General features: G+C 45.1%; 1 protein-coding gene across 1 annotated transcript in view; it reads right to left on the reverse strand.

Moving 5' to 3' along the window:
- LOC137341349 (ran GTPase-activating protein 1-like) overlaps positions 1–25760 on the reverse strand; it is a 469769-nt gene that overhangs the window by 311889 nt on the left and 132120 nt on the right. The window contains exon 2 of the mRNA XM_068004471.1: positions 24156–24283. Coding sequence (XP_067860572.1) covers positions 24156–24283 — 128 coding nt within the window. The remainder of the gene's footprint in view (positions 1–24155; positions 24284–25760) is intronic.

Raw genomic sequence — 25760 nt, forward strand, 5'->3', positions numbered from 1 at the left:
AAGACACTGCCATAGGAAGAGCCCACTCTACCTCACCTCTAGTTTGGAGCAGAGAGAAGATCTGGGGTTCCATTCCACTCTTAATTCCAATTGGACAAATATTTCCTATTAGTTTCCTTAGAATTCCTGATCTGTGCATGAGAATTAAAAGCAGGATCCTGATCCAAGCATAAAACTTTAGTGAATAATTCATGTTTTAACGGTCTGCACACTGAATATCAGTCAAGCACATCTGTCATTTTTCACACACTAATAATTTCTTAGGAGAAATAAAGACTATAATTTTGTGGAAAATGTTTGAATTTAAATTCAATTGTGGCATCAGTGATTACTGTAAATGGGCTGAGTACAAGTATTACAAATTAATCTCTAGGACTTGAATTATTCAACCTACACAAATCCAAACTTTCCACAACATCTGGCTCTGAATATTTTACGCCATTTATTTTTGCTGTAAGAACTTCACCTGGTCATTTCCTCTAGGGGCTAACATGTTCACTTACCAGTGTGACATTTCAAACCGAGCAGAGCAGATGGAGATATAGTGAAATGTCAATGAAAAGAATCCTAATATGCAGCCTCAACGGCTGCAGCCCATTAGTACACTGGCACAATGCGGCAGAATACCCAATTCCTACTCCCACACGGGGGAGTCCCAATCACAATTTTAAGGCGAGTAAGGAAAACAAGAGGAAGGGAAAGGAAAGAAGGTGGGAGAATCAGCCCATCTTACATCCAGAAAGATACTGTCAGAAGAATAGCTTACCCTACCTCACTTCTAGTTTGGAGGAGAAATGGAGAGGAAGAGAAGGAAAACGTCCAAAATCAAAAATTTATTTGTTAAAAAAAAATCAAAAATAAAAGTGGCAGGAAAGTGAATAAATTAGTCATGTACTTTACTGTAAGGGAGAAAAATTCTAGTATAACACTGTCTATTGGCTACATAAAGCCACTGGCCTAGGAATAAGTCATGTGTGTCTCAGAGAAGGGGATAGGAACATAGGAACAGGAGTAGCTCATTCAACCGCTTGAGCCTGTTCCGCCATTCAATGAGATCATGGCTGATCTGTACCTCATCCCCATTTCAGCCATGATCTCATTGAATGGCGGAACAGGCTCGAGGGGCTGAATGATTCCTGTTCTTATGTTCCCATTTTCCTGCCTTTGCTCCGTTTCCCTTGATACCCTTACCCGACGAAAATCTATCGATTTCAGTTTTGAACATTTCAACTGACCCAGCATCCATAGCCTTTTGGGGGAGAGTGTTCCAGACTTCCACTACCCTCTGTGTGAAAAAGTGCTTCTTGTTTCCGGATAAATCGCAAGAGACGGGGAAGCAATTAGAACGTAAGGAAATTGTAAACAATTTTACAACACCAAGTTATAGTCCAGCAATTTTATTTTAAATTCACAAGCTTTCGAAGGCTACCTCCTTCCTCAGGTGAACGATGTGGAACGATTTCCACATCGTTCACCTGAGGAAGGAGGTAGCCTCCGAAAGCTTGTGAATTTAAAATAAAATTGCTGGACTATAACTTGGTGTTGTAAAATTGTTTACAATTGTCAACCCCAGTCCATCACCGGCATCTCAACGTAAGGAAAGACTAATCATTTCATTTTAATGCCCAGCCATCTGAGTTCTGACCATTAATTCAACACACCCATCACAATATCAAGATGAAGAGCAGGCTGACTTAATATAGTGATGTTTTATAATAGATCTCATTTGGCACAATACAAGTTCACTACATCGGGGTCAACTCATCGAGTGGTAGACAGCTTGATGAAATGGAGAAAACAGCAAGTTCAGTCCCAGTAAATAGTCAGATCAAAGCAAAATTGATGTGTTCTTGAAAACAGTTCAAAGACAATCAAAAGACTCACTAATGCAGAGCATTACAGCAATCCCCTGCTTCTGCAGGTTGTCAGCTCAACCCATAGAATGGATTGTAGACATATCTTAAACAGGATCGTCATTCAGGGGCCACTTCTGTGCCCACGTTTCAAACCTGAGTAAAAGTTTTTAAAAGGACACGTGTGGTATGGAACAGCTTTCTCAAGCATCAACATAATGCAGTCTGATTTTCACGGTGTATCAATGCAGTGATACAGTCCAACTTCCAGGTTTTAATCCCAAGGACATTTGATGTACTCTACTATAATTTAGAAGATTTATTCAATACCAAATTTCTCCTCCTACACAATAACAAAAAGCCCACAAAGTGTTCATTACTACTTAGTGTAATTAATTCCCAGAACTCAGCACAATGCCTTTAACAAATAGGACAAGCCAACAAATCCCCAATTTATAAAGCACAAAACGGTTTTGCATTTTTCATTTAATTTATGCAGTCAAGCTCCCCAATTGGCTCAGCCGGTTAAAGGCAGTGGCTGAGCCGCATAAAACAGGACGGCCCATGGTTAGATCAGGTAGCTAATCTTGACCGGGGCAGCAGTACAATTGACCTTCATGTCCTTGAGATCGGGAGGGCAAAATAAACCTTTTGGTCGCTATCCAATGATACGCGCTAATATTGTACGTGCGGAAGTCGGGTGAAGATAAAGTTGGGCTCTGTCGTGTTGCGTTCCCCTTCCCCAGCAGTCGATCAGTGTGCCAGCATTCGCTGTCTAGGCACACGTGTGTAACATCCACTAGCGCAAGGTACTGGAGGTGCTTCAAACAATAACCCAACCTTTAGGAGAAGAGGAGGAGGGGAGAGGCAATTGGTGCAAAACGGGGGAGCCAAAACAAATGTATATTTGCCCGATCTGATGCCCACAGCCTACATATACTTTAGTGAGAGACCCGTTATCTAATGTGACATTAAAATACCACAACAAATAAAAACAAGGAGCCAGGGTAGTTTCATCAATAGCTTTGAGCCTTAATGGAGTTCCCCGGCCCCAACTCCCTTGCTAAATTTGAAGACATGATCACTGCCACATTTGTGAACCCAAATGATGAATCACTGCAGCATCTGGAGAATGGATTAAAGAAAAAAAGCCCACTGTATTTAATTGATCAGGTGCAGGGAGCTTTACTTTGGGTACGTTCCCTGGTGCCACGATTTATATTGAAACTGTATGATAACTTTGACTTTAACTTGGCATTTGTCAAAAATAATAAGCCGATAACTCTAGAAAACTGCACCCCACTCCCTTTTCTGGAGAATTATTTTGATTACACCAAAGCAAGACTTGTGCTCGTTATAAACCAAAGAATCCCACACAATGCAGATTGTGAGATACAATTACTATCTAATGGGGAGAAAGGGGGGGGGGGGGGGAAGAAAGTGGGGGGAAAAGAGGAAGAGGGGAGGGGAGGAAGGGGAAAGGGAAGTGATGGGACGTGAAGAGGGAGGGGGCAAGGGAGGGAGGAGATGAAGGGAGGAGGGGGGAGAAGAGATGGATAGGGTGATGGAAAGGTGGAAGAGAGGGAAAGTTCACATACACACACACAGTTTCAATGTATATATGATGTGGAGATGCCGGTGATGGACTGGGGTTGACAATTGTAAACAATTTTACAACACCAAGTTATAGTCCAACAAATTTATTTAAAATTCCACAAGCTTTCGGAGGCTTCCTCCTTCGTCAGGTGAACGGTGTGGAAATGTATATAGGCAGGGGAAGTTACACTCTGCAAATGCAGTCGAGGGGGCAAGTGGAGTGAGCCCTTGTGAAGGGGTGGTGAGTGGGTTGGCCTTTCACATAAGGGAAGGAGGTGGAGAGAGGCAAAGCAACCCTTCCCATATACTGGAGGAGGGGTAGAGAAGGTACAATTGCATACCAAGGAGTGGGTGAAACAGGGCCATTGGCAGAGGATGGGGAGATCAGCACACAGGGACATTCACAGCCTGCAGGAGAGAGAGTCCATAGTCCTTAACGGAAGAAGTTTACAATCATGGCAGAATTAATAGATAGATTTCTTTCAGAAAATAAAAATTTGGGTTACAGTATATAAGTGATTTGAGACATGACATGTTGAGTGTAACGTGCTCGGGAGGAACAGGTGACTTTGGACCTCTGGTTCCCAAAGCTCTCCACCACTGGGGGTTTTCCCCGCCTCGTGTCTGGGTCTGTCAGAGACACTCACTGTCAGGCATTATTTAAAACAGAAAATCTGTGAGGGCAAGCTTTGGCAAGGCTCAGAAGGAAATGCAGGAGAGTCGTTAGAAGTTACTTTATTTAAGTGAAGCAAGACGATCTATCGACGTGGGGAAGTGTTGCATGTTCATTTTTTTTATATAATTGCACACAGACAAGTTGTTCTGATTGAATTGAGCAAATCCAATTTTAATTGTTACTCTGTATGTTCATTTGCTACAAAATAAAACAACTCAACAATCTATATCTGGCATCGCCTTACCAAATGGTTTCTCAGTCTGCCTTCAAATAGACGGGTGAGGCACATGGGGGCACATGCAAAAAACATGATTATCCAGTTCAGCATTACGACTGGATTTTAATTCAGCTAGAACAGCCTCGTTCTTGCATAACTGAGCAAGGAAATGCAAAAACTTGTCCGCACACACAGTTAACCTCCGAGACAAGGCGGACATCCTGGTGCAGAGCTGAGTGAGTGCTGCACTGTTGGAAGTACTGTGCTTTGGATGAGACATTAAACTGAATTCCCATCCACCTGTTCTGCTAATTCAGGTGGATGCTAAAGATCCCAGAGGAACATCATATTGAAGAGAGCTCTCCATGTGTCCTGGCTAACATTCCTTTCTCAACCAATATCAACATAAAAAAAGATTAACTAGCTATTCATCTGATTGCTGATTATGGAATCTTGCTGTATGCAGAATGGCTGCAGCATTTGTCTACTTCACTTCACTTCATAATATATTAAACATTTTGAGATGTTTAAGAGGGCTTTATAAACCCAAGTATTTCTTCCCTTCTGGTTGTAGTTTCAGATTATGAAGGAATTTTCAAGATTATGAAGGAAACTGTCAAAACTGATCCAGACAGATTGTCCAATGTGCTACAGGGTTTAGAGATCAATGGACACATGGTAAAAATTAGGAAGTTAAGAACAAGAAGGGAAATCAGACTGAACTTTTCACCCAAAGGGTAATGAAGCTGGTGCCAGAGAAGGTCATTGAAAAGGACACGTGACAATCTGATATATGGGATATAAAATAGGATAGATTCAGAACGGATCTAGCAGCTCAAAACTGGGCATCCATGAGGCGCTGTGGGCCATCAGCAGCAGCAGAATTGTATTCCAGCACAATCTGTATCCTCATGGCCCAGCATATTCCTCACTCTGCCATTACCAACAAGCCAGGGGATCAACCCTGGTTCAATGAGGAGTGTAGAAGAGCATGCCAGGAGCAGCACCAGGTGTACCTAAAAATGAGGTGCCAACCTGGTGAAGCTACAACACAGGACTACATGCATGCTAAACAGCGGAAGCAACATGCTATAGACAGAGCTAAGCGAATCCACAACCAACGGATCAGATCAAAGCTCTGCAGTCCTGCCACATCCAGTCGTGAATGGTGGTGGACAATTAAACAACTAACGGGAGGAGGAGGCTCTGTAAACATCCCCATCCTCAATGATGGCAGAGTCCAGCACGTGAGTGCAAAAGACAAGGCTGAAGCGTTTGCAACCATCTTCAGCCAGAAGTGCCCAGTGCATGATCCATCTCGGCCTCCTCCCGACATCCCCACCATCACAGAAGCCAGTCTTCAGCCAAATCAATTCACTCCACATGATATCAAGAAACGGCTGAGCGCACTGGATACAGCAAAGGCTATGGGTCCCGACAACATCCCAGCTGTAGTGCTCCAGAACTGGCCGCGCCTCTAGCCAAACTGTTCCAGTACAGCTACAACACTGGCATCTACCCGACTACGTGGAAAATTGCCCAGGTATGTCCTGTCCACAAAAAGCAGGACAAATACAATCCGGCCAATTACCGCCCCATCAGTCTACTCTCAATCATCAGCAAAGTGATGGAAGGTGTCGTCGACAGTGCTATCAAGCAGCACTTACTCACCAATAACCTGCTCACCGATGCTCAGTTTGGGTTCCGCCAGGACCACTCTGCTCCAGACCTCATTACAGCCTTGGTCCAAACATGGACAAAAGAGCTGAATTCCAGAGGTGAGGTGAGAGTGACTGCCCTTGACATCAAGACAGCATTTGACCGAGTGTAGCACCAAGGAGCCCTAGTAAAATTGAAGTCAACGGGAATCAGGGGAAAAACTCTCCAGTGGCTGGAGTCATACCTAGCACAAAGGAAGATGGTAGTGGTTGTTGGAGGCTGATTATCGCAGCCCCAGAACATTGCTGCAGGAGTTCCTCAGGGCAGTGTCCTTGGCCCAACCATCTTCAGCTGCTTCATCAATAACCTTCCCTCCATCATAAGGTCAGAAATGGGGATGTTCGCTGATGATTGCACAGTGTTCAGTTCCATTCACAACCCCTCAGATAATGAAGCAGTCCGTGCCCGCATGCAGCAAGACCTGGACAACAACCAGGCTTCGGCTGATAAGTGGCAAGTAACATTCACGCCAGACAAGTGCCAGGCAATGACTATCTCCAGCATTACCATCGCCGAATCCCCCACCATCAACATCCTGGGGTCACCATTGATCAGAAACATAACTGGACTAGCCACGTAAATACTGTGGCTACAAGAGCAGGTCAGAGGCTGGGTATTCTGTGGTGAGTGACACACCTCCTGACACCCCAAAGCCTTTCCACCATCAACAAGGCACAAGTCAGGAGTGTGGTGGAATACTCTCCACTTGCCTGGGTGATTGCAGCTCCAACAACACTCAAGAAACTCGACACCATCTCCCTACCTAATAGCTCTGTGGGAGAACCTTCACCACATGGACTGCAGTGGTTCAAGAAGGCGGCTCACCACCACCTTCTCAAAGGCAACTGGGGATGGGCAATAAATGCTGGCCTTGCCAGCGACGCCCACATCCCATGAACGAATAAAAAAGTATATACTTCTGGACAGGGAAGATTGTGAAGGTGGGTAAGCAGAATTGATCTACAAACAGGGGATGGGATTTGTTCAGTCTAATGGCCTCTCCTTGTTGCTAAATACTCTCGTGTCTGAATCCACAAAATATTCACTTCATCAAATGCCAAAATAACGGTGAGTATAATGGTGTTCGCCATTATTAACATGTAAATCGTCCAGCAAGTTGTGGCAAGGAAGAGATATCCCGTGAATTGCGAATCGCCACAAATTACTGGATGATTTGTTCTGCTCCGCCATTAGCCTTGCGAAAACTGCAGCTCGTCCTCAACTTCCCCGTGAGTTTCATGGAATTGCTGCATTTGCACATTAATTGGCAATTAAACTCACCACAGAAAGTTAGGGCTGGTACCTTTTCAATGAAGAGGTTTATGTTCCTGCAATGCCAATCAACCTCTCCAGCCCAGAAAGGGAACAGCTGAAACCGTGGAGTCTCATTCCTACAGGTAATAAATTGTCGTTTGAGATTTTAAATTTTTTTTCTCACTCTCTTAACCCAATCTTTCTTTTCCTCCCTTTATTTCTCTCTCTGTACCTGATTTGACTCTAATTTACCCTCTTTCTCTGTCGTTTTTCTGTTTCGTTCTCAATCCTTAAATCTCACTGGTTAAGGAGATAGACTGTTGGTCCCACCATTCGCTATGGTCCCAGATACCTCGTTTCCCTCGCCACGCCATTATCAGCTCGTACTTCCAGCAACTCACAGGGGAAAACATTTTCGAGCTGTAAGGTGCAGGAAAAAGTCTAACTAACGGGGCATGCCTCGAGATACTCCACTCCGGCAAATTCTGGGCCAATATTATTTACCGCAGACTTGAGAACTTATGGCAGTTCAACAATGCAGAGAGAACAGCTTGATCTATCTCTGGTCCACCAAGACAGTATTGCTCTCATCTGATGTGAGCAGGAATTTCTTCATTAGACAACACTTCTCACAGACAGCACACCCTGTCCGACTTTACATTTGAAGACCAGCAGCACAAGACTCATCAAATATGAAGTCTCCAACCAAATTCAGTAAAGCACACTTCTGTCAAAGAGAATTGCTGCAATCAAACCATTTCTCAAAGCAGACTAAACACCTGTCATATGCAGACAATGCTTCTTTCTGAAATGTCTGATGCAATGGTCCAAGGCTTGACTATAGCACCATTTAGCCTGGAACCAAACAACTGATCAACTCTTCAAGACACCGCCCCACTGTACTCTCCAGTCTTTATGATGCTCTAAGACAGCAGTTTTCAAACATCTTCTCTGTAGAGGACCCCCTATGAATACCGACTCATCTGCAGAGACCCCTGTAAACATTGACATATTCCCACAGATTCCCTGCCTTAACTTCTGAAAGACCGTGTCAGCAAAGGGAATCGTTCCTCCATTAGTCAGTCAGTCACAAAATATAGGAAAAATATAAAATGCAGAATTTGAGACAGAATTCGAGGCATGGATGAAGAGAAATCTGATGACCTTATAGACCTCAGTTTGAAAATCTCTGGTCTAACAAAGGAACAAATAAAGACATTCTCAAAAACCAAGAGCAAGATATGAATTTAAATGAATTTCGAAATCAAAGCTGAACCTTCCTTTTCCTTGCTGCATAAAAGGAGTTTTTAATGACACAACAACATTGCAGCAGAACACCAACGGCCGGGATAAGTGCCCGCCCTCTTGGGAAATGGCTGAACATATTCTGCTTCTACAGTCTGTGGCTTTTCTGCTGCTCGAACCCTCAATTACTAATGCCTCAAAACAGCAATTTACTGCCGTGTTTTACAGCCCAGCATTCAATATGACAGCTATCGTTGCCATTCACAATACTGGGTTTCCTGTTTTGCAAAATTTAATTTTTAAAAATTCTGCTCTCCGTTCCTCTGCTGAAGACCTGGGATACAATTCCACAGCCGCCAGTCATCCTATGGTACCTTTTCCCTGTGGCCATTCATTTGCAACCCCAGACGCCGAGTGGCAGCAGGCTATTCAACTGTGAACAGCATCACAGTGGTTCATGATCCTGTCCTCACCCAATGGCCACAAACACACACACACACACACACACCACGTCCTTTACAATACTGTTAACTGAACATTCATCGGGTGCAAGAACTGCCAGTTATTTTTTTTCCCTTCCTTTAGCCCAAGAATACTGAGACCAATTGTTTCTGTTCCCATTGCTGTTTTGGCCAATTTCGCAGAGCACAGCTTTGCAGACGTTTACCCCAGAGTGGTACTTTCCAAAACTAACTGAAATACAGACTGCAGTGCGCCACAAATGTGAGTTGAAAGCCCGTGCTTACCCGGTCCATCTCCAGTTTTTCTGCAGTAACAATCATGGTTTCTTCAGGGCCGTCATAGAAACTCAGAATTTTTGTTGACAACCCCCAGGTTTTAACGACGAATTTCACCGTGCGAGGATACAATTTCCTATTTCTCTTGTTCGAGGCATCAGTCAACAATGAAAATGACTTACCCGACAATTTCTGCAGATGCTGGTGACAGTATAATTACTTCTGACTCGGTTCTGCCACACTGTTATTTACTTGGCCATATTTCAGTCACCTTAAGTTTTTGCTTCCAGGCTTGAATGCACAGTCAGGTAACTGTGATGATGTCGCACTCTCTTAGATAACAGCAACTTGTGCTGCAGCAACTGGGTCCTCTCCTCTGCTGAACTTTGCATATAATTTATAGTACTGATAGCACTGAAAGAAGCCATTCAGCCCAACAGGTCCATGCTGGTGCTAATGCTCCACACGAGCTCCTCCCACCCCTCTTCATCTAACCCTACCCGCATATCCTCTTATACCTTTCTCCCTCATGTGAATATCTAGATTCCCCTTAAATGCATCTATGCTATTCGCCTCAACTACTCCATGTGGTAGCGAGTTCCACATTTTCACCACTCTCTGAGTAAAGAAGTTTCTCCTGAATTCCCAATTGGATTTATGAGTGTCTATTTTATAACCAAAGGTGACATGAGGAAAAACTTTTTTACACATTGAGTGGTTAGGATCTGGAATGCACTGCCCGAGGGGGTGGTGGAGGCAGATTCAATCATGACCTTTAAAAGGGAACTGGATAAGTACTTGAAAGGAAAAAATTTGCAGGGCTACTTGGAAAGGGTTGGGGAGTGGGACTAGCTGGATTGCTCTTGCATAGAGCTGGCATGGACTCGATGGGCCGAATGGCCTCCTTCCGTGCTGAACCTATGATTCTATTTATGGCCCCTGGTTTTGGACTTCACAACAAGTGGAAACATCTTCTCTATGTCCATCCTATCAAATCTTTCATAATTTTAAAGACCTCTATCCATTCACCTCTCAGTCCTTTCTTTTCTAGAGAAAAGAGCCCCAGCCAGTTCAATTTTTCCTGATAGTTGTACTCTCTCAATTCTGGCATCATCCTTGTAAATCTTTTTTGCACTTTCTCCAGTGGTTCTATATCCTTTTTGTAATATTGAGACCAGAATTGTTCACAGTACTTCAAGTGTGGATCAACCAAGGTTCGACACAAGTTTAACATAACTTTTCTACTTTTGAATTCTATTCCTCAAGACATGAACCCCCAATGCTTTGTTTGCATTTTTTATGATTTTGTTAACCTGCATTGCTACTTTTAGTGCTTTGTGAATCTGTACGCCTAGATCCCTTTGCTCATCTACCCCATTTAAACTTATTTTCCAAGGAGTAGGTGGCCTCCTTATTCCTCCTACTAAAATGCACCACCTCACACTTATCTACATTGGTGGAGAAAAACATCGGCAATTGCGTTTCACTGCTTGCATGACTTTTCAAAGCATCAATGCCATCATAATTCAGAGAGGCCCCCAGAATGTGTGGTTTATGGATCAGTTTTCCCTCCTCTTTTCTGAAGCCAGACTTACTAGACTCAAGATTATCACATTCCAGAGAAACCACACACAAGAGATCAGAACTTGTCAGAGAGGTGAGGCAGAAATGGAGCCACTGATACATTTGTTCCAGGTTGCATCCTCCTTTTTGCATTATTATTTCAATATGCAGCTAGAACCTTAACCAATGCTATGCTGGAAAGTCACACATTAGACAATGCCTCCAATTCACATCTTTAAAAAGAAAGAATGAACTGGAATTTTTGTAACTCTTCATCCCATCTCCCAGAAATGTCCCAAAGCACTTCACACAGAATGAATTACGGAGAGCCCCACAAACAGCAGTGAGGTGACTGACCACACTTAATGTGGTTTAGCGGTGTTGATTGAGGGAGGAATGCTGGCCACGACAGAGGAGGAACTCCCTGCTTTTCTTCAAACAATGCCATGGGATCTTTAACATCCACCTGAACAGGCAGATGGGACCTGCGTTTAACGTCTAATCTGAAGGACGGAACCTCCGACTGTGCAGCACTCCATCAGTACTGCACTGAAGTGTCAGCCTAGATTATGTGCGCAAACCTTGGATTGAGGCTGGCATCCACAATCTTCTGAGTCAAAGGCAAGTGTTATCAATTGAGCCAAGTTAATGCTTGAAGTAACAGCAACAGCAGAGAACTCCCTAAAGCAGAGGTATTTAAAGGAGATCCTTTGGAGCTCCAGGATTGGTTCTTATCTGGTTGTCTTTCTCCAGCTCTCTCTTCTTTCCTTACCTCTCCCTGCTCCACTAAGTTCAATTTCTCTATTAGTAAATAGTTGCCATGTTACAGTGTGGCAAACCACACGTGTAATTTTCCGATTGTTTAATGTACGCTGCTGACATTGTATTAGATTTGTATTTTGCAAGACTCATTTCCTGTTACAACAGTGCTCCATTATTAATGGTTACAGAGTAAGAATTCAATTGTTCCATCGTTGGATACCAATACAAATCATAAAGAAGTATGAACAAGTATAAAATAATATAAGAACAAGTTAAAAATGTTACAGAATAAGACATAGGGGAATCTATAAGGACATTTATAAGGCATTCAAGCTTTGTTTGCAAACTGGGTCACATGAACTGGTCAAATAGATTATAGCCCTGGAATCACTCCTCATCAAATGTGTGCAATGTAAAAATCCATACATTTCACACCATCTGTATGATTCAAGTTTCATTTGAACATTTTAAGTGAATCATGTGTTGCATAACAAGAACTCTTCAGTGGGTGAACTGGGGAAATGCAATTTTAACGCAAGTGATTAGAGAATTTATTTTGTGAATAAGGAATACATGTTCCAGAAATCTGCAGTGAATATCCTAAATCATCCCAGGTACAGATATTCAAGGATGCTAACCTTTCAAGTTTAAGGAGAATTACAGGGGAGAAAAGAAACCGGGTTTTTTTTTTATTTGTTCATGGGACGTGGGTGTCGCTGGCAAGGCCAGCATTTATTGCCCATCTTTGAGAAGGTGAGCCGCCTTCTTGAACCACTGCAGTCCGTGTGGTGAAGGTTCTCCCACAGTGCTGTTAGGTAGGCAGTTCCAGGATTTTGACCCATGGACGATGAAGGAACAGCGATATATTTCCAAGTCGGAATGGTGTGTGACTTGGAGGGGAACGTGCAGGTGGTGTTGTTCCATATGCTTGCTGCCCTTGTCCTTCTTGGCGGTGGAGGTCGCGGGTTTGGGAGGTGCTGTCGAAGAAGCCTTGGCATCCTGCGGATGGTACACACTGCAGCCACGGTGCGCCGGTGGTGGACGGGATGCCAGTCAAGCGATTAGGGTGGATTTGCATATCCCAGCATCCGGACCCCTGTCAAAACCTCTGAGGAATGATTAAACATCCTTTGGTTTTAACTGTTTTAGTTGATTTATTTGAAATACCCTTTAATGAGCGAATGCTGCTGATATCATTAGCACGTCTGTCTCTGAAGGGTTACTGAATCCAACAATGTGGGGGAGCTGAGCTGGTGTGCACTGACAGTGCTGAATCATCCCTGGCCTTGCAGCTCCAAATTGACTACTGTTAGTGTAGCTTCCCCACAAGCAGCCTCCATAACTCCTTCAAATCAGTGCCTCGATGAGCTCATTGTTTACACAGTGTTGAAAAAAATGTCAGAAGAAAAAGGTTGCTGAGCTCACAGCAAATGCAGAAAGTCCGAATTAGAAGCACAAAATACTGCAAAGACACACCGAGGCAATCAGCATCCGGAAAAAAAGGCAGGGTAAGGAACGTTCATTTATATGACACCTTTAATGTCCAACAAATTTACTTTTCTGTTCATACGCAGGCAAACACTACAGTCAATTTACTCACAGCAGATCCCCAAAAACAGCAAATAAATGACTAACTGGATAGTGTGTTTTGGTGGTGGTTGAGGCGAAGACACATGAAGAAGTCCCTGTACTTCAGATAGGATCATAGGATCTTTAGCATCCACCAATACAGGGCTTGGTTTAACATCTCATCTGAAAGATGGCACCTCCAACAATGCAACACCCCTTCAGCCTAGATTATATGTTCAAGTCCCGGAGTGGGGCTCAAAGTGAGTGGATCTATGCCCCAGCACGGAAAGGGGACGGAAGAGAAATTGTGCACGTGTTCAGATTGTTCCCTTAGTTTATGGTTACTGTTTCAGCCAAAATCCTCAAGAGATTTTGTCTGATGTACAAGTCTCTTCCTTTCAGAAGCCAAATAAGTAAACCACCTATGAATAATGTACCAAATGTGGCAACTTAAAAAATCAAGCTAGTGCTCAGAAACTTTGCAGAACATTAACGCAGTTCAGCAGAGCTCCAACGTGCTGTGACATGTGGTAGCGATGTGGGCTCCAATCTCAGCAGGGCCATTGTGTGGAGGCACTAACTGCAAGCCGGGTGCTTCACCACAGGGAGGAAAGGAAACGGATAATTAGATAAATGGCCTGCCTTGAGTCAGGCTCAGCAGCAAGGAAGCGGTTAGCAATGATTTACAACAAGAGCAGGGTGTCAGGAGTAAAATATTGCATTGAAAGAGCCCCATGAAGCTCAGAACTACAGAAAAATGTCTACACTTAAGATACAAATGCAGACCAGGGAGGTCCCAGGATCAAACTCCACTCAGTTAGAGTGGTGCAGAAAACACTAAAATTGGCCCAAGTGCCCTCATATAGAGAAGAGGGGGAAAAAAATGAGGGAAAGAAAATAAGCCAGGATTGACATTCCTGATCGGTGTCCGGTGCTGAACGCAAGACAGGAGAGAACAGGATCGGGTTCTGCTGTGATACCTCTGCAGTCGAAAATTCAGCAGACACGTTGTTTGGGTTCACACATGAAGAATGACAACTTGGAAGAGATGACAGAGGCTGCTCATGGAAACATACCCTCACCAGGAGTTACTGACTTCAGGAGAGGAGGGGAATGGAAGGGAGGAAAGCGGCAGGAAAAAAGGAAGGAAAACATGACAAGGTCTGATTCTCAAATTAAACCGGAGAAAGAGGGGGGAGAGAAGCTCCTTTGACTTTTAGATCAATTTGGGCTTTTTCTTGAACACAGAAATAATCTTCGCTCAAGTTACAGTACATTAATTCTTACAGAAACAAGGGTTTCTCCCTCTTTATTGTCAAATCTAATCTGATCCTATAGAGAGCAGGCAGTGCATGTAATATGCTTGGAATGCTTCAAAGTTGGTGATTTTTGATAATGTTAAAATGAAAGCACACCAACAAGACTAAAAAAACACTGATTTATAGAAGTGGTGTATTTTTTTTCAATCATATCAGGTGCAGGTGGAACGGACTTTGGAGGGGTCCTCACGAGCTCCAAAACCCGGAGGGCGTAGGCCGAAAGCATCTAAGCAGTCCGGGCATGAACATGAGCAACCTGCCACTACCTCTGCTGCAGCCACAGGGGATGCACCACGTAGGAGCAGTAGGAAGAGAAAGGCTAAGGATTTGTGATCACGAAGGGTATGCACAAGGGTGTCTGACAGACTGTCATGTTTTTCATTTATATTTAGTTTTCATTAAAGTCACATTAAATGTTATCATTCTCACCACTACTGTCATGTCTTGCCCATTCTTGACTGGCTTTTGTGACAGGGCCCTTTCATGCGCTTCACCATGAACAGCGACACTTGATGCCACCCAGAGGGTCATTTTACAGTGGGTGTATGTGTAGTTGCAAGACTGTTTTGTGCGGGGGGGGGGGGGGGGGGGGGGGGGGAGCGGGGCTGGTGTTGGCGCTGGTCTTTGCAGGTGGTGTGAGGACGGGACTCTTCTCACTTTGTGATCTTATGAGAACCGTTCACATATGAGTGACTCCTTGGCCTCACAAGCAGCCAGGTGAGCCGTTGCTCTGCCCATGGATTCGTCCTCCTCCTTCTCCTCCTGCTGTTCCTCCTCAATGTTCATTGCAAATGTGGATGGTGGATGAGGGCATGGGGCCTCATCAACCGGTATCCCTCTCTGTTGCGCCATGTTGTGCGACCCACTCTCGCTGGTGCGTATTGAAGTGCTCTCCCAGAACGATCGAGGCACCGAAATCGCATGTTCAGTAGCCCTATCGCACGTTCAATGACCAGCCTGGTGGCGACGTGGCTGTCGGTGTATCGACGCTGTTGCTCACTGATGGGGTTCCTCACAGGTGTCATCAGGCACGTGTGCAGGGGGTATCCCTTGTCCCCGAGGAGCCAGCCCTTAAGTGTGTTTGGTGCATGGAAGAGGCCAGAGCTGTTGGATTCCCTCAGAATGAACGAATCATGGCAGCTGCCAGGGAATCTGGCGCACACGTGAAGAATCTTTTCCGGTGGTCACAGATGAGCTGAGCGTTGATGGAATGATAACCCTTTCTGCTGATGAACCGTCCTGGCTCGTGTGGAGGTGCTCGGATTGCTATATGGGTGCAATCGATTGCACCCTGTACCCGTGGGAAGCCAGACACAGCGTGGAATCCCACTGCCCTCTCCGTCTGGCTGAGGTCGTCCATGGGGAAGTTGACATAGTGCGAGGCTCTGCGAAACAAGTCGTAGGTGACCTGCATGCACTTGTGTGCAGACAACTGAGAGACCCCAGTGATGTCACCGGTGGCATCCTGGAATGATCCGGAGGCCAAGTTGAGGGCAGTGGCAACTTTAACAGTGACTGGTAATGAGATACCGCCAGGCCCAGCCAGAAGCAGCTCGGCATGAAGGAGGCTGCAGATGTCTGCAACAACCTGGCGACTCACTCTCAGCCTCCGTAGCACTGCTCCTCAGAAAGGTCCAGGAAGCTGAGCCTCGGTCTGTAAACCCTCTGATGAGGATAGTACATCCTGCGATGTCCCTCCCTCTGTTGTTCCCCTCTGTGCACTTGTGCCAATGGCACAGCACTGTGTTCTGGAGCTACAATTGGTGGAAGTGTACGCCGTGCCTGGCGAGGATGGTGATGTTCCTCGTCCTCGGATATAGTGGTGAATTCATCCATCGCTCCCCCATCCTGATGGTGTCAGTTGGAGGGGGTCCGAAAAGTTGGTAAATATATGTAAACGGAACAATACTGAGTGGAAACCAAGAATTCTCAGTCTAAACACAAAGATCTCGCAGCCAAAAGTTTGTCTGAGAGAACTGAGTGCCCTGCTGCAATAACTGACCTTTTATCCCCATCTGTCAAACAGGCATTTAAATGTCCAAATGGCTGCCGGCTGCAACCTGCCGACTTGCCCATGCCATGTTTCACACAGCACGGGAAACACATTGAGGCAGCGTTGAAATCGCTTGCCTTCATAGTTAATTGCATTTATGGATTTTTTAAACTACTTTAACTAGCTGAATTGCTGCTTTAAATATTGTCCCGTCAGCTTTAATTGCCGGAGGGACTTCTGGGTTCGGGAACGGTGCGCGCACACAGCTGACTCTGGGTCGTGCGTGTTCTTCAGCGTATTGGAGCCGGGATTTCTGCCCGCTCCTCAAAAACACGATTTTATTTGCCCCCATGCCCTCAACACACCCTCAGATTTCTTTTAAAATCGTGCCCAATAGATTTGCAAAAAAAAGCCAACTGCTGTGAGTGTGAACACCCTCGTAGACAGCCTCATTAAAGACAGAATTGTAGAGAGTAAAATAGATCATCAAGTGAGAGCCAAACCATTAAGAGAAAGGGGACAGTCCAGATCGACTGTAAGCAGTTGATAGTTCCAGATCCGCAAAAGCTAGCCATCAATTCTAGAATATCCATGCAATCCTCGCAGTGCTTGAAGTGATGTTAATGTAGCATGGAGGCTATTTCACACAATGAAAAATATGATCGATCTTGTTGGTCAACAATGGATGATGGATTTTAATTACCGTGGTAAATTGAGAGGTTTAAAATGTCCAGCGTATGGCAAGTGTGTGTGTGTGTGCGCCATGTGAGAAAACAAAGCCAATTTTTGCAGGTGTGCAAAGCCAAAGCAAAACCATCCTCGTCAGACAAGCAAAGAATAAAAAAAAAGTTCTCATGCAAAGCTGGTGATTTACTCTGGCTACAAATTGAAGCTACAGAAAAATGCAACATGGGGTGTGACCATAAAGCCAAATAGAATTTCAAATTCTGTAGTAGTGACTACAGCCAGTCCTTGGACTGTGAGCATGGCAACAAGTAGGACTGACCAAAAGAACTGATGGAGTCACTAACAATAAGTGCATGACATGACGGGAGAAGTATGCTGGTGTATTTAAATGCTTGGTACATAAAGCGAAAAAGCACAATATAGGACTACAGCCATTCCATCAGTCATACATCCACCAAGGAATCTGCCAGTCGTCCTTTGTGATAAAGTGTGTGATGAGCTGGATAGAATGGAGAAACTTGGTGTAATATGGAACGCCAAAGGTTCAGCAGTATGAGGAATATATTCAAGCCAAGCCTGAAGAAGTGAGAATGCACCTAAAGTCTTAAATAAAGACACTGAAAGAGAATATTTTCAATGTAGACTTCAGTGCAGTACTAAGGGAGTGCTGCACTGCTGGAGGTGCCATCTTTTGGATGAGACATGAAACTGAGGCCCCGTCTGCTCCTCGGGTGAATGTAAAAGATCCCACGGCACTATTTTGAAGAAGAGCAGGGGAGTTATCTCTGGTGTCCTGGCCAATATTTATCCCTCATACCAACGTCACTATAACAGATTATTAGGTCATTTATCGCATTGATGTTTGTGGGATCTTGCTGTGCACAAATTGGCTGCCACATTTCCTATATTGCAAGTGACTATACTTCAAAAGTACTTCATTGGCTGTAGGGAGTCTGACTGCACCTTGGACAGTGCAGGGGCATTCTGGCTGTAGTTACCAGGTAAATATCAGTGGACTATAGGATTACTAGCAGTTACAGGTATATGATATCGGCATGTTACACATATTACTTCCAGTTACATATAGACCATCAGTGAGTTATTGTATTACTGTTGGTTATGAGGGGAATCTGCGTGTTACTAGTATTACTATTAGTTATTGGTGCAATTTCAGTGAGTCACTATTAGTTACTGGTTGAATCAAAGTTCCTCCCTCCTCTGGTTTCCCCTCTGCGATTCCCACCCCCACCTCTGGTTTCCCCTCTGCGAATCGCTCCCCCACCTCTGGTTTCCCCTTTGCGAATCGCTCCCCCACCTCTGGTTTCCCCTCTGCGAATCGCTCCCCCACCTCTGGTTTCCCCTCTGCGAATCGCTCCCCCACCTCTGGTTTCCCCTCTGCGAATCACTCCCCCACCTCTGGTTTCCCCGCTGCGATTCCCTCCCCCATCTCTGATTTCCCCTCTGCGAATCGCTCCCCCACCTCTGGTTCCCTTCTGCGAATCGCTCCCCCACCTCTGGTTTCCCTTCTGAGAATCACTCCCCCACCTCCGGTTTCCCCTCTGAGAATCACTCCCCCACCTCCGGTTTCCCCTCTGCGAATCGCTCCCCCACCTCCGGTTTCCCCTCTGCGAATCGCTCCCCCACCTCCGGTTTCCCCTCTGCGAATCGCTCCCCCACCTCCGGTTTCCCCTCTGCGAATCACTCCCCCACCTCTGGTTTCCCCTCTGCGAATCGCTCCCCCACCTCTGGTTTCCCCTCTGCGAATCGCTCCCCCACCTCTGGTTTCCCTTCTGAGAATCACTCCCCCACCTCTGGTTTCCCCGCTGCGATTCCCTCCCCCACCTCTGGTTTCCCCTTTGCGAATTGCTCCCCCACCTCTGGTTTCCCCTCTGCGAATCGCTCCCCCACCTCTGGTTTCCCTTCTGAGAATCACTCCCCCACCTCTGGTTTCCCCTCTGCAAATCACTCCCCACCTCTGGTTTCCATTTCCATCTGGTCATGGGTGGCCTCCTGGCACCCGGGACTTCTCGCACAATTGCTGCTGGCATAAAACCATGAGCAAACATACTCAACTACAGGGGACACAACCTTCATACAGTAAATGCAGTAACATTTGCAGACATCACGTGATCAGATGTCTTGAGGTCAAACCTCCAGGTATACAACCAACCAGAGTTGGCAACTCTAAGCAGACAGGGCCTCTATTTAACGTCTCACCTGAAGGATGGTACCTATGATAACACAGCACTTCCTTAGTACTGCACTGGAGCGTTAGCCTAAATTACGTGCTCAAGAACTTGTCTGGGGCTCAAACAGGGAATTTTCTGACCCAGAGTCAAGAGTGTTGTCAATTGAGCCAAGTTAATACAACCCAGGACCCGTAACCTGCAGCAAACCAAAACCAATCGATCGTACATTGCCAGTGCACACACTTTTGTGGTGAGTCCTCATAGAATCATAGAAAATAGGAGCAAGAGTAGGCCATTCGGCCCTTCGGGCCTGCTCCGCCATTCAAAATGATCATGGCTGATCATCTAACTCAGTACCCTGTTCCCGCTTTTTCCCCATATCCCTTGATTCCTTTAGCATTAAGAAATATATCTGTCTCCTTCTTGAATATATTTAATGACTTGGCCTCCACTGCCTTCTGTGGTAGAGAATTCCACAGGTTCACCACCCTCTGAGTGAAGAAATTTCTCCTCATCTCGCTTCTAAATGGCATACCCCGTATCCTGAGACTGTGACCCCTCGTTCTGGACTCCCCAGCCATCGGGAACATCCTCCCTGCATCCAGTCTGTCTAGTCCTGTTAGAATTTTATATGTTTCGATGCGATCACCTCTCATTCTTCTAAACTCTAGTGAATACAGGCCGAGTCGACCCAATCTCTCCTCATACGTCAGTCCTGCCATCCCAGCAATCAGTCTGGTAAACCTTCGTTGCACTCCCTCCATGGCAAGGACATCCTTCCTCAGATAAGGAGACCAAAACTGCAGACAATACTCCAGATGTGGTCTCACCAAGGCCCTGTATAACTGCAGTAAGACATCCCTGCTCCTGTACTCAAATCCCCTTACAATGAAGGCCAACATTCCATTCACCTTCCCAACTGCTTGCTGCACCTGAATGCTCGTTTTCAGCAACTGGTGTACAAGGACACCCAGGTCTCGTTGCACAACTTTTCCCAATCTATCAATCTATCACCATTCAGATAATAATCTGTCTTCCTGTTTTTACAACCAAAGTGGATAACCTCACATTTATCCACGTTATACTGAATCTGCCATGTTCTTGCACACTCACCCAACTTGTCTAAATCACATTGGAGCCTCTTTACATCCTCCTCACAGCTCACATTCCATCCCAGCTTTGTGTCGTCTGCAAACTTGGAAATGTTACATTCAGTTCCCTCATCCAAATCATTGATTATACATTGTGAATAGCTGGGGCCCAAGCACTGATCCCTGCGGTACCCCACCAGTCACTGCCTGCCACCCGGAAAAAGACCCGTTTATTCCTACTCTCTGTTTCCTGTCTGTCAACCAATTCTCAATCCATGCCAGTATATTCCCCCCAATCCCATATGCTTTAATTTTGCACACTAACCTCTTGTGTGTGACCTTATCAAAAGCCACCTGAAAATCCAAGTACACCACATCCACTGGTTCTCCCCTATCTATTCTACTAGTTACCTCCTCAAAAAACTCCAGTAGATTTGTTAAGCATGACTTCCCTTTCATGAACCCATGCTGACTTTGTCCAATCCCGTTAATGCCTTCCAAGTGTTCTGTTATCACATCCTTTATAATAGACTCGAGCATTTTCCCCACTACTGATGTTAGGCTAACTGGTCTGTAATTCCCTGTTTTTTCTCTCCCTCCTGAGTGCAACGGAGCACAGAGTGATCAGCTGAGAGTTTGGTGAGTGTGGGAAGGAGGTGCTGCTTTGCTTGCTTTTCCTAACTTTTCCCACAGAGTGGCGGCGGACCTGAGCAGCAGAAGACTGAGAGCAGGGATAAAAGCAGCAGCAGACCTGCAACAAGAGAAAACTGCTGTGTGACGTCACAGGTGAGGCAGGAGAGTCCGAGAGCGGGAGGAGAGTCCGAGAGGTGAACGCAGTGTAAATCTAAGGCAAGTCATGGCAGCACAGCTCGCACCTATGACGTGCTCCTCCTGCACAATGTGGGAAGTCATGGACACTACCAGTGTCCTTGGCGACCATGTGTGCAGGAAGTGTGTCCAGCTGCAGTTACTGGCTAACCGTATTTCGGAGCTGGAGCTGCGGGTGGATTCACTGTGGAGCATCCGCGATGCTGAGACTATCGTGGATAGCACGTTCAGTGATGTGGTCACAACGCAGGTAAAGATTATGCAGGCAGAAAGGAAATGGGTGACCGCCAGGCAGAGTAAAAGGACTAGGCAGGTAGAGCAGGAGTCCCCTGGGACCATCTCCCTCTCAAAACAGATATACCGTTTTGGATACTGTTGGGGGAGATGGCTTATCAGGGGAAAGCAGCAAGAGCCAAGTTCATGGCACCACAGGTGGCTCTGCTGCTCAGGAGGGGAGGAGTAAGAGTGGCAGGGCTATAGTGATAGGGGATTCAATTGTAAGGGGAACAGATAGGCGTTTCTGCGGCCGCAAACGTGACTCCAGGATGGTATGTTGCCTCCCTGATGCTAGGGTCAAGGGTGTCACGGAGCGGCTGGAGGGCATTCTGGAGGGGGAGGGTGAACAGCCAGTAGTCGTGGTCCATATCGGTACCAACGACATAGGTAAAAAAAGGGATGAGGTCCTGCAAGGTGAATTTAAGGAGTTAGGAGATAAATTAAAAAGCATGACCTCAAAGGTAGTGATCTCAGGATTACTACCAGTGCCACGTGCTAGTGAGTATAGAAACAGGAGAATAGACCAGATGAATGCTTGGCTGCAGGGATGGTGTAGGAGGGAGGGATTTAGATTCCTGGGACATTGGGAGCGGTTCTGGGGAAGGTGGGACTTGTACAAGCGGGATAGGTTACACCCGAGCAGGACTGGAACCGATGGCCTCGCGGGGGTGTTTGCTAGTACTGTTGGGGAAGGTTTAAACTAGAATGGCAGGGGGATGGGAACCTGAGCAGGGAGACAGAGGAGGGAGAAACAAGGATAGAAACAAAAGTTAGAAAGGGAAGAAGCAATAGTGGAAGGAAGAGAAAACAAGGGCGAAAAACAAATAGGGCCATAGTGAAAAATAATACTAAGATGACTAGCAATCTTAAAAAGACAAGTCTAAAGGCATTGTGTCTAAATGCGCGGAGCATTCGCAATAAGGTAGATGAATTAACAGCACGGATAGATATTAACGGGTATGATATAGTTGCGATTACGGAGACATGGCTGCAGGGTGACCAAGGATGGGAACTGAACATCCAGGGGTATTCAATATTTAGGAAGGACAGGCAAAAAGTGAAAGGAGGTGGGGTAGCGTTGCTAGTAAAGGAGGAAATCAATGCAATAGTGAGGAAGGATATTGGCTCGGAAAATCATGATGTGGAATCTGTATGGGTGGAGCTAAGAAACACCAAGGGGCAGAAAACGTTGGTGGGGGTTGTCTATAGGCCCCCAAACAGTAGTGGAGATGTAGGGGAGGGCATTAAACAGGAAATTAGAGACGCATGCAAGAAGGGTACAACTATAATCATGGGTGACTTTAATATACATATAGGTTAGTCAAACCAAATTAGCAATAATACTGTGGGGGAGGAATTCCTGGAGTATGTACGTGATGGATTTCTAGACCAATATGTTGAGGAACCAACTAGAGAACAGGCAATCCCAGACTGGGTATTGTGCAATGAGAAAGGATTAATTAACAATCTTGTTGTGCGGGGTCCCTTAGGGAAGAGCGACCATAACATGATAGAATTCCTCATTAAGATGGAGAGTGAAGTAGTTGAATTTTTTTTTATTATTCGTTCACGGGATGTGGGCGTCGCTGGCAAGGCCGGCATTTATTGCCCATCCCTACCGAAACTAGGGTCCTGAATTTAAATAAAGGAAATTACGAAAGTATGAGGTGTGAGTTGACTAGGATAGATTGGGGAACTTTACTAAAAGGGATGATGGTGGATAGGCAATGGCTAATATTTAAAGAACGTGTGCAGGAATTACAACAATTATTCATTCCTGTCTGGTGCAAAAATAAAACAGGAGAGGTGGCTCAACCGTGGCTTACAAAATAAATTAGGGTTAGTATTAGATCCAAAGAGGAGACATATAAAATTGCCAGAAAAAGCGGCAAGCCTGAGGATTGGGAGCAATTTAGAATTCAGCAAAGGAGAACAAAGAGATTGATTAAGAGGGGAAAAATAGAGTATGAGAGTAAACTAGCAGGGAACATAAAAACTGACTGTAAAAGCTTCTATAAATATGTCAGGAGAAAAAGATTAGTGAAGACAAATGTAGGTCCCTTACAATCAGAAATAGGGGAAATTATAATGGGGAACAAAGAAATGGCAGAACAATTAAACACATACTTTGGTTCTGTCTTCACAAAGGAGGACACAAATAACCTCCCGGAAATGTTAGGGAGAGGGAGGAATTGAAGGAAATCAGTATTAGTAAAAAAAATAGTGCCAGGGAAATTCATGGGGCTAAAGGCTGACAAATCCCCAGGGCCTGATAATCTACATCCCAGAGTACTAAAGGAAATGGCCCTGGAAATAGTGGATGCATTGGTGATCATCTTCCAAAATTCTCTTGACTCTGGAACAGTTCCTACAGATTGGAGGGTGGCAAATGTAACCCCACTATGGATATGGATTGTATACTGAATTTCTTTCTTTTTCAAATATAGTCAGAAGCCAAAGAACATTCAGAACAATCAAACATTCCACACAACGCTGGGATCTGGAACAAGGCAGAAACCCATTTTGTTATATTTAGATTGGGCACACAAACAGAAATTCATGAACAAAACCCGAGAGTCACCTTCAATTCTGGCCTCTTGGTCAAGGTTTCAGCAATAGCCTTGGCTGCAGCAACGCCCACTGTGTTCCCCTCTAACCGCAGGGCATGGAGACAGGAAAACTCTGTAATCGCTTTTGTTATTTCCATAGCTGAAAGAAAGGAGGGGGGAGGTAAAAAACAGAAGTAAGAGATCTGTATTTGAGCATAAAATTACGACATGGATGTTGGCTGTAATTCTGATTTGAACCAGTGCCATGATTGTGTTGCTTCTGAGGGAGAAAGATCCAGGATGAGTTTGGTTTCATGCTGGTTTCACTGAACACAGTTTCTAGTAGATCACAAGTCTGCCAGAAACCACTTCCAAAGAGTCTATGGTGCGCATTCTGCAGTTCACACATTGGACTATCCACTGTCCATGTTTGCAATGGGCAGTTCAAAATGGGGCATTAAAGAAACACTGAAAAGTACAGAAGTTAACCAGCCTATGCAGAGTGGAAAACTGATGCAACAAAAGAACAGTTTAGATTTGAACTGAGAAAGCACATGAAATGCAAGTCAGGGTAATTCCCCCCCATCCCATACACTGCACAGTGCTGCTCATTTTTGTTTTATTTAGAAATAACTGGATCGGTGGGATTAATTGTCGTGGCACAACTGAAAAATGACCACCATATTACTGCAACCTGGCACAGAGGGGGAGACAATGTGGACATGCACCTGTCTCCCCAAAGACCGAGAGAAGCCCAACTCACACTCCCTCTGTTCTCTCCTTCCTTGTGGAACAACAGCTGTCATCTGTTCAGCAATGTCACAACAGAGATGAGGAGCTCACTGGGTGGGGAAGCAAAGGAGGGATCCAATGCTTTACAATGCTTAAACATCGCCTATCGAAACTGAGCCTAGAGAGAGCTATCACTGAACATCGCTCTCCTCTTTTTACTCTTTAGTTGAGTGCTGGTTGCTACTATATAACATGGAGAACCACTTACTTAACACAGGGGTCTGGCTGTCCCTCGTTTACTCTACAGTAACTAGAATTACATAAAATGACATAGAATTTACAGCACAGAAACAGGCCATTTGGCCCAACTGATCTACTCCATTGTTTATGCTCCACACAAGCCTCCTCCCTCTCAACTTAATCTAACCCCTGCTTTTTGTGGTATATGTCAATGACTGAGACTTAAATGTAGGGGGCATGATTAAGAAGTTTGCAGATGATACAAAAATTGGCCGAGCATTTGATAGTGAGGAAAAAAGCTGTAGACTGCAGGAAGATATCAATGGACTGGTCAGGTGGACAGAAAAGTGGCAAATGGAATTCAATCTGGAGAAGCGTGAGGTAATGCATTTGGGGAGGGCAAACAAGGCAAGGGAATACACAATAAATGGGAGGAAACTGAGAGGTATAGAGGAACAGAGGGACCTTGGAATGCATGTCCACAGATCCCTGAAGGTAGCAGGACAGGTAGATAAGGTGGTTAAGAAGGCATACAGGATACTTTCCTTTATTAGCCGAGGAATAGAATATATAGGGCAGGGAGGTTATGCTAGAACTGTATAAATCACTAGTTAGGCCACAGCTAGAGTATTGTGTACAGTTTTGGTCACCACATTACAGAAAAG

Source organism: Heptranchias perlo, chromosome 23 (assembly GCF_035084215.1).
Source record: "Heptranchias perlo isolate sHepPer1 chromosome 23, sHepPer1.hap1, whole genome shotgun sequence".
In the NCBI taxonomy this organism is placed as follows: domain Eukaryota; kingdom Metazoa; phylum Chordata; class Chondrichthyes; order Hexanchiformes; family Hexanchidae; genus Heptranchias; species Heptranchias perlo.